The sequence below is a fragment of the Amblyomma americanum genome, chromosome 7 (genome assembly GCF_052857255.1).
Source record: "Amblyomma americanum isolate KBUSLIRL-KWMA chromosome 7, ASM5285725v1, whole genome shotgun sequence".
In the NCBI taxonomy this organism is placed as follows: domain Eukaryota; kingdom Metazoa; phylum Arthropoda; class Arachnida; order Ixodida; family Ixodidae; genus Amblyomma; species Amblyomma americanum.
This window is the reverse complement of record NC_135503.1, coordinates 141,689,453-141,699,731: the sequence shown is the minus strand read 5'-3', so window position 1 is coordinate 141,699,731 and position 10,279 is coordinate 141,689,453. Positions and strand designations below refer to the sequence as shown.

The 10,279-nt window shown below is 44.9% G+C and overlaps 1 protein-coding gene across 2 annotated transcripts in view; it reads left to right on the top strand.

Annotated features, from left to right (window-relative positions):
* The first annotated feature begins 899 nt into the window (after positions 1–899).
* LOC144096633 (uncharacterized) overlaps positions 900–10,279 on the top strand; it is a 46,674-nt gene continuing 37,294 nt past the window's right edge. For both annotated transcript variants that reach the window (XM_077629458.1, XM_077629457.1), the window contains exon 1: positions 900–1,058. In XM_077629458.1, coding sequence (XP_077485584.1) covers positions 1,010–1,058 — 49 coding nt within the window. In that variant the 5' untranslated portion in view covers positions 900–1,009. The remainder of the gene's footprint in view (positions 1,059–10,279) is intronic.

The following is a 10,279-nucleotide window of genomic DNA, read 5'->3' as shown; positions in this document are numbered from 1 at the left end:
CTGTGATGACGTCACAGCGCTGGGTTTTTCCGCTGACGTGGACTCGAATGCTATCGCATTACTAATTTTAAATAATAGTTAAGCTAGAAAAACGACCATGCCAGCCTAATGCCGACGAAGTCATTGAAGCTCTCTACGCGCGTTTTGTTTCTGGAACTGCGCTTTTATTAGCTGCGTTCTTACCCTCTTACCCGGGCAGTTTACGCATTGAGTGTGTGCGCACTGAATGTTTGGGCTGCTTCTTATAAATCACCTTTTTTCCTCACAACAGCTACTCACAGCTCGATAATACGGACGAGGAGCTAGCGTATTGTAAGAGAGATTTAGAACCAAACTCGCTCCTGGCCTCAATTTAAGTAGGCCCAGGTTGTTGCAGGAGCAACTGTTTTGATGGCAATGTCGACCTTTACCAAGGAAGTTGTTTCCCATTTAAATAAAAGAAATGCGAAGCCACTGCAGCCATGTTGCGAAGGGATTGTAAAGTGTTTCTGTTAACCTGAGGCTATTGGGAAATCGTTCACGTTCACCAACGGCCGAATGTATGTTTGCAAATATTGAAGTGCGGCAACCATTTCAAAGTTTTGGTTTTCGCTTGGGCCTAGATCGAATCGGCGTGTGGTGCCGGGTGACAGCCGACCGAGTCATCGACACTGATTAGATGCCTTCCGTCCGACGGCTCAGATGTGCTAGCGGCGACGCCCGACGACGCCGCTGGACGGGCAGACCGAGACGGCGGCTTTGCTTTGCTAACCCAAGCTCTCGGCACGGACGTCAGCGCTGCACCCAGAGAGAATGCGTGAGTCAAGGCGCAGACTTCCGTCAGAGCACGCTGCCGAGCCCTGGAGGATGGCGGCGCCTCGCTCCTATCACTTCCGCTCTTCCCATCCGCTTCCTGTGCCCGTTGTCGCTCTCTACCTATACGGCCCGAAGCCGCGCCAGAAGAATCTTTCCGATGCAAGTCCCTGTGTGCCGCGTACACGCTGTAGTTGAGAGGACTCCATAACCGACCATGGTCATTCGCCGTTCCCTGCCCGTTTCGGTTCTGGCTAGCCTGCTCGGTGAGTAACTGAGATGGAAGCTCGCCAAAATCCGCTGTCCTTGGAAGGGGCTGAATACGAAGCCCGGATAGCCAGGGTCTAACCCGTAAGCTCGGTGTGGCGGTTTGCCTGAAGATTCTTGCCACAGGACCTCAGAGAGGAACGATAAACACGGCTTGGCTTTCGGAACTGCTTGGTTTTAATTTTATTAAGTCCGCTTGATCCGCTTCATTTTGTCGATTGACAAGCGTTGCATTATTGAAAAACCCACCTATATGGCAGCTTGACGAGCTAATGTCCTTACTCAAAAGACAATGTAAGCGCTCTTGTTATACAGTCGTTAGCTTGCTGTTTGTAATAGCCTGTTATATTGCTGCATTGCTATAGGGTGAGCATAAAGTGAGTTTGAAATTATCTGAAGAGTTCAATTCTTTATACGATATTATTACAACTAGAAACAGGGCAGCGGTTGAAATGCATGACGGCTCTAATGGTCAACATCACAAGGCTGTTGCTATGGGCGATAAGAACCTGCTGACAAGCCGTATGACGCTGGGAATCGTAGCTAGTTCACATAATGTTCCATCATTCTTCTGAACATTTCTGCAACATCACTGTTGAACCGAGACAAAGGTGCGTGTAAATTGTTCTTTTCTGCCAATAACTAGTATTTCGTTTTATGCACTTCCTCTCAGTCGCCGAAGCGTTATACAAAAGAGCGGAGACAATAACAGTATCGGCAAAAAACAGCGACATTAAAAACAGTGCTTATATATGGCGGTTTTGAATATGATGTCGTCTGTAATGAATACACTGCCGATGAGATGCGGTGATATTCATTGCAGGTCTTAGGCATTAAAGACACGAAATATAATTTCGTGCGGCTTCTTGGCACCACAAATTTGTGGCGATGAATATTACGATATCTATGACGGTGACCGATTACGTAATTTTCAAAGAGATGGTTTAAACGGTAAATTTTATTAAACAGACACGGGTAAGAAAGTCTTTTGCAAAGTGAGAGGTCAGACAAGTTGAGGTGGTATTGCATGGGGGTGACATTCGCACTGCTCTGATTATTAGATAAAATGCATGCAAAGAACGATTCTTAACGGCTTCAGTGCTACAGACGAGGGAGTTAATATTGGAGTCCCAAAGTGATGGTGCATATTCATGCTTTGAAGTTGCTAGTGCTTTGTAGGGCAAAACTGTCGTTATAGTGGGAGCAATATTAGCGGCGATTAGAGAAGTCATTACCTCTTAATCCAAAAGCTATTGCGGGCAGACGTAATAAAAGCCGGTAAGTAGCTGTACATGCCTCGGACACCATATTAGCGCGGTTCAAAATGTTTGCATTTTTAGGTATAGAAGAAATTAATCTGAAGCAAATAACTGCTGGTTATAATTATTTAAGACTTTTTATTATTACGTGAAGGTTCTCAGGGAGCACAAGTTTCATAAATAAATGTACGCAATGGGTATTTAAGTGTTGTACACCTATGATAACTGTATTCAAATCAATATTGCTCTAGCGAAGCTAGCTGTACAGGAGAACAATATAATGAAGTTATCATGTTGCGTTCCGCTCATAAATTCATGTATTTTAACTAATGGAGAACGATAATTTACTTGATGACATTAGAGCAGAAGCTTCCATATTACGACGTTTAAATAAGATCTTTTGTGATCGATCGCGTGAGAGACTACGGCACAAAAGCTAACGTAATTGTTTAGGTAATGCGACGTTGACACGAGGGGTACGTGTAAATAAAAACATGGCAGCAAGAATAGGACCATGAAAAGTTTCAGACACGGAAGAACTGCGGTAGGGAAAAACGAAAGTAATATAAAAGAAAACAGCTCACGAGAATCGATAAGGCAACCGCACTCTTGATTAAATGACACTGCAGCGAGCAATAAACACAACACTGTACAAAAACAAGAATCGAACACAGAAGGCTGAGAAATACAGAAAGCATGCCCAGCTATCACCCACGGCAGTGTGTAAGAACCACAGAAGGCTAATACAGAAAGCATGCCGAGCTATAACATGCCGCGGTGGCTCAGTGGTTACGGCGCTTGGCTACTGATCCGGAGTTCCCGAGTTCGAACCTGACCGCGGTGGCTGCGTTTCGATGGAGGCTAAACGCTAAGGCGCCCGTGTGCTGTGCAATGTCAGTGCACATTAAAGATTCCCAGGTGGTCGAAATTATTCCCGAGCCCTTCACTACGGCACCTCTTTCTTCCTTTCTTCTTTCCCTCTCTCCTTTATCTCTTCCCTTACGGCGCGGTTCAGGTGTCCGCCGATATGCGAGACAGATACTGCGCCATTTCCTTTCCCCAAAAACCGTTTTTCATGCCCAGCTATCCTCGACATCACCAACTGTCGCTATCTGTCGACAGCCAATGGCGAACAACGCGTAAACGAAAAGGAATATTTTTATTTTTAATTAAAATAAAAAACTAAAACCTCCCGTGAAATTGTGCGCGGAGATGTTGACACTGATAACTTGCTCTTCCCACGCGCTGCATAATCTCGCGTATAAAATACTCGCTGCATTCGTACTGAATAGTTATGACGGCCGTAGGAAATCAATGGGGCGCACCAACCTTTCAAAATTTCCGCAGTGATTTTTGATGCTCCACGTCACGCTCAACGTTGTTGCAGCCTCAAAAGCTAGAAGAGCTTGTCCTGGTTTCCTGGGCTGGGAAGAAAACAAAGGAAAAGAGGAAGAGGAAAATAAAGAAGATAGAAACGAAAAAATAGAGCGCCGAAAGAAAGAAGGAAAGAGAAAGAAATGCATAACAAACGAAACGTATATGTCCGGATTATACTAGTTGAAGAGAAAAGCAGTTACTGGTGTATTTTACCAGCAAAATCACAGAAGCCTTTACAATATGCGATATGGTGTTCGTTTTCTCAATTATACCAAAGCTCAATCAATGAACGCTGTATTCAATTCCAATGTTGAGGAGGCGCTGATAGCGTGTTTATGCACATGAAGTTTGATAGAATTAATGGTCTATTGACAGCGGATGTGCGGAGCCAGGTTGCTGCGCAGCAGGCATAATTGTTGAGTCTTGATTTTGTATGTTCTCATTCTGACAATTTTGTTCGCAAATGTTCCGATTCCGGGCTATTGTAACGTGTTCAACGTCCAACGGGTGTCACCTCCACATCATTCCTTCTTGGCCTTGTCCTCACATCATCTATAGACATAGCGTCCCATATAATTCTTCCGCCTTGGCTAAGTGACCAGATGGTAATTTAATTCAATCTGTTTTTACCAGTAACACGTTCGAGTATAGGCGCTTCAAATGCATCCGAGATTACAGCAAGGCTGACATTCATGCTATTAATAATAAATCGTCGCCATTTTTAGATCAACTCTTGCCTGTGTATCTCAAAAATATTGTCCAGCGCAACTGGGAGATCTGCAAAATCAAGATTGCAGATGTATTAAAAAACCATATACATCTTTGAGGGTGTAATCTAACAGCCTGGTACAAGTATCTCAAGCGCCTGTCCAATATGGAAGAAAGACTTTCGCGCAGCGCGCACAAAGCAGTCCGCTATCGAGTGGTTTGCGTATAAAATTGCTGCAGCAGTGTATTCAAACGCACTAAAATCGACTAAATTTAACTTCTTTAATCATAGTTCCCGAGCTAAGCTGAAAATAATTCTTAGCAGTTTCGGAACATGGAAGAAAAATAACGCTATATGACTAGTTACTCGGGAAGGTGGTGCGGCTGTGCGGAGTGCTTTTCAATTACACTTTATCACAACTCTCTCGAGCCTCATGGGTACCTCTCTTTTAATATGCTTCTTACCAACGGACGTCATTGTGTTCCGTAGTGTCATCAACCAGCTTAAAACGTCGCCCACTTGTGCCGTCGGAGGCATCACTACTAAATTCTTGAAAAATACTTTGGAGTATTCTTCCAATATACCTGACAATGTCACTTCTCGCGGTCTTTAGAGTAACACACTCTTCCTAATGACTGGCTCACCGGCAAGGTAATTACAGTACGTAAATCAATACAGACACAATATCCAGGTAACTACCATCTCATTTCACTTCATTTGGTCCTATGCACAGTTCTAGAGCACGTCATATTTTGATGATTGCGGTTTTCCTGATGTTTGCTATTTTTTTATGGCACAAGAGTATCTAAGGCTAAAGAGTGCCATGGCACAAAGCATTTTTCTCCTTCTCAAGGTGGGGTCAAAGAGCCATTTCTCAATTCACCCTAAAGAAGTGGAGTACAAGGCAAGGTGTAATCTTGTACCCATTGTATCACCGGTGGGCGCCCAGTGGCACTGGGGATCGAAACCCGCACCTCCTGCATGCGAGGCGGGTGCTCAAACCACTCGGCCACCGCTGCGGTCATACACCCATATTCAGACGTCATATTCATACGTCGTGTGTCATATTCACTCATCTTGTCAACTTCTTAGAAGCTAACCAATTCTAAATTGACTCCAATCAGCATGGATTTCGGGAATTCTTTTTCGTGTGAAACCCAGTCAATGGTTTTCACTAATGTCAATGGTCTTCACTCATTTGGATTCATGGCTTCCTTAGTAACCGCACCGTGTCTGCCATTAATCGGGACCCGCAAACAGCGCCAGTACATTCAAGCGTATCCCAAGGGTCGTACCTTGGAGCAATATTATTTTTCATCTATATAGATCACTTGCCTCTCAATATCTTCTCTAATCTACACTTCCTTGCAGCTAATTTTGCAGAGTGCACTGCAATTAAGAACACAAATGACATTGTTCTAGTACCCGCAGATTAAAAAATATATGATTGGTGTCAATCGTGGGAAAATGGAATTCAAGATATCAAAATGCAAACACATGACAGTAACCCGTAACCAGCATACAGGTTTGAACTATGTTGCTAACAACATTCGTCTAGATTCTGTGTCATATTACAAACACCTTGGTGATAGTATATCGCATAATCTTTCTTGAAATTTTTCTACTCAATCCATAAATTCCAAGGCTAATTGCATGCTTGGGCACGTTCGTAGAAATTATCATCTACAACCTCAGTGAAGATGCTACTATATACTAGTCTTACGAATGGGAAAAACAGCGCAATCAAAGACGAGACACAAGAGAAGCACAAAACACCAGCGCTGACTAGCAACCAAATGGTTTATTGCTACAGGTGAGGCAGCATATAAATGAAAAGGCACGAGTAACAACACAAAATAAGCATCAGAGAAAGATACCGCACAAGCACACAACTTGACTAAAAAAAGGGGGACGTCACTGATTAAGATACGCAAGTTCCTTTGATAGTAGATTTATCGATGGGCTGCTGATACAGGTGTTACCGAGCTTTCTGATATGGGAAGCCTCCGAAATGAGCCTTTTGGTCTCATCTTTATAACTGGCTATGATAGTGGTCCTATTGAGGTGCGCTTCGCAATCATAACACTCAGCACAGTGCACAGCAAGATGGTTTCTGCGAGACTTGTTCTCTATATCTTTTGCATGTTCACGCAGTCTATCATTGATGCATCGTCCCGTCTCACCGCTGTAGAAACTGCCACAAGAGGTCGGGATGTTGTAAACGACACCAACACGACACTGAACGAACTTCCGCTTATGCTTCTTCTGGCAGCCTTTTCTGCTTCTATCCTCATTAACACGCTTGCACAATCCGCTAAGTTTATTCCTGGCTGAAAACACCAGCCTAATGCCTCCTTTGCTCACTATCTTCTTTAGATTGTGCGAAACTTTGTGCACATACGGGATGCACACTGTTATTTTTCTTTCTGCCAGACCCGCATCGGTGCCCTTGATCTTTCGCAGACTGCATTCTGCAAGCAGGGACTCAGCAACATTTGACACCATCATCATGGGGTATCCTGCTGCAGATAGCCTGTTCACCTGTGCGTGGAAACTGCCTTTTGTCTGATGCAGACATGATCTTTGCAGTGCGGCTCTTAGGCATGCCTTAGCGATACCGCGCTTAACAATCTTCGAGTGAGCTGACCGGAAAGAGAGAAGGCTCTTCCTGGACCGCGGCGAGTATGCCCAACAAATATGGTGGTTAGAAATTGTCAGTTTTATGTCTAAAAACCTGAGCGTATTATTAGAGGGGAGCTCTGAAGTCAATTGGAGGTCATTAAGTTCATAACAGAAGACGTTAAAAATCTCTGCAACCATTTGCTGTGCGTCATTAGTGCCATATAAAATTAGAAAGTCAACATATCGCATTATCTTAACAATGGGCGCGTCATCGAGCTTAGTTCGAAGACGCCTGTCATAACTTGCTAGAAGTAAATCGCTTAGTACCGGAGCGATGCTCGAGCCAATGCAGACTCCTTGTTTTTGGATAAAAAACTTGCTGTCTATAGTGACAAAGGTTGATCTCATGTAAAAACTTAGCAATTCTAAAAACCTGCTAACGTCCATTCCACATGCGTTTTGGAATTTCGTTACGCCAAAGCGGTCGATGCAAAGGCTGACTTCCGCGGTCACAGAGCGCTGAGGCAAGGAATAGTAAAGGTCCTTCACGTCAATCGAGAAAGCGCTTACATGTGGTGGGCACTCTTCCCGAAGGAAATCTGAAACAGTCTCGGGCTTCCTGATGAGGAATGGGTCGTCCACCTCCAGGTGAGAAAAGCACTTCTGCAAGAAAACAGCGACTTCACGTTGCCACGTGCCTCTTTCAGACACGATTGCGCGGAATGGGAACTGATCCTTGTGTGTCTTCGCACTGAAGAACATAGAAAGGCAGGTTCCTTTCGATGCCCTTAAAGGCAAAGCCAGCCTCGAGAGGCCGGCTTCTTCACAAAGCTGGACCGCTTTTTCTTGCACCTTGGCAGGTTTGACGGACTTTAATTCCCTGAAGTTGGCTTGGACAGCTTCTTGAGCCTTTTCTTTGTACAGGCCATTAGACACGATGACAAAGCCATCTTCCTTGTCTGACTGTAGCAGCTTCACCTTTGCATCTCTGAGGGATTCCGCAGCGGAGGTGAGAAGACGTGTGTTTCCTTTCTTGACGTCTTTTGGGAGGCAATCAACTCCTTCCAAGATGCACCTGTTGGCGTCATCTATGGTGGCCCTTTTTGCAGCCGTCCGCACAAGAGAAAGTAGCTCAGTTTTGTCCAGACGCGGATGTTCACAGAACTTCGGTCCCTGCTTGAGAAGGCTGTTGACATTCGTAGGGATGTGGACGTTGCCAAGCACAACCACTTCGTGTTGGACGGGCCCTAGAGGTCTCCTCTTCCGTGGAAGCCAAGGAACTATCTGGCGCCACATGAATTCCGCTGTATTAGATCCCAAAAGGAGGTCTTGTCCAAATCTTTTGTTCCCTGCTTGCGTAGATACCTCGCTTCTGCACGCGATGCTCAGGCACTCGGTGTAGAACCTGGCTCGAAGATTGTTAAACGCGGTATCGCTAAGGCATGCCTAAGAGCCGCACTGCAAAGATCATGTCTGCATCAGACAAAAGGCAGTTTCCACGCACAGGTGAACAGGCTATCTGCAGCAGGGTACCCCACGAAGATGGTGTCAAATGTTGCTGAGTCCCTGCTTGCAGAATGTAGTCTGCGAAAGATCAAGGGCACCGATGCGGGTCTGGCAGAAAGAAAAAGAACAGTGTGCATCCCGTATGTGCACAAAGTTTCTCACAATCTAAAGAAGATAGTGAGCAAAGGAGGCATTAGGCTGGTTTTTTCAGCCAGGAATAAACTTAGCGGATTGTGCAAGCGTGTTAATGAGGATAGAAGCAGAAAAGGCTGCCAGAAGAAGCATAAGCGGAAGTTCGTTCAGTGTCGTGTTGGTGTCGTTTACAACATCCCGACCTCTTGTGGCAGTTTCTACATCGGTGAGACGGGACGATGCATCAATGATAGACTGCGTGAACATGCAAAAGATATAGAGACCAAGTCTCGCAGAAACCATCTTGCTGTGCACTGTGCTGAGAGTGATGATTGCGAAGCGCACCTCAATAGGACCACTATCATAGCCCGTTATAAAGATGAGACCACAAGGCTCATTTCGGAGGCTTGCCATATCAGAACGCTCGGTAACACCTGTATCCGATAAACCTACTATCAAAGGAACTTGCGTATCTTAATCAGTGACGTCCCCCTTTTTTTAGTCAAGTTGTGTGTTTGTGCGGTATCTTTCTCTCATGCTTATTTTGTGTTGTTACTCGTGCCTTTTCATTTATATGCTGCCTCACCTGTAGCAATAAACCATTTGGTTGTTAGTCAGCGCTGGTGTTTTGTGCTTCTCTTGTGTCTCGTCTTTGATTGCGCTGTTTTTCCAATTCGTAAAACATGTACCAACCAGCCCGTATTTGCCCTCTTCTGGAATACTAGTCTTATTTGCCCGCAGCTTGAGTATGCATCTTCTATTTGGGACCCCGGCACCATCAAATTAATGACCTACAGGCTGCACAGAATCGAAGCACCCATTTCATCATTAGAAATTACCACCGCACTACTAGCATAACACATTAAACATAACCTTGAACATCCACTTCTTTCAACTCGTCTTAAGGTCTCACGCATTTGTAATTATCACAGGATTTGCTATCACAACCCTCACTTGAAAGCACCAGTGTAAAGTCACCATCTTTCATATCACATCGCCTTGACCACATTCGTTAAGTAGCTGCGCCTTGCTGTAAGACAGTGACCTACTCTAATTCCTTCCTCCCTGAAAGTGGAGTGAATGGAATTTTATCTCACGAACAACCATTTGCATCACCGACGCTGCGCGTTTTAGAACTAAACTAATTACGCTGTTAGAATCCCACTAAGTGTCATTTGTCGTTCTCTGATACGTGCATCTGCATTTACATGTTTTTGCTTTCCTTTTTCCTTTTCAGTGCTACAACCTGTATCCTGTGTGCGTACGCACGTGCGCGTGCGTGTGCGTGCGTGTGTGTGTGTGTGTGTGCGTGTGCGTGTGCGTATGCGTATGCGTGCGCGTGCGCGTGTGTGCTTGCGCGCGCGCACGCGAAATAACCACTATTCCTGTACATAGAGTTTTTATCTCGTTTGCTCAAGGCGTGCTTGTAACAAGAGAAAATACAAGGCGCAACACCAGCGACAATTCGGCGCTTCTCAACGGCGTCCAACGTTTATGCGTGTTAAATACGGCGCTCTATCTGGAAATAGTTTCTTAGCTTAGTCCATAAAGCTCATCGCATCTATAAACTACCGATTTTTTTTAAGGTGCCGTTTTGCGTTTATACTTCTCGCAT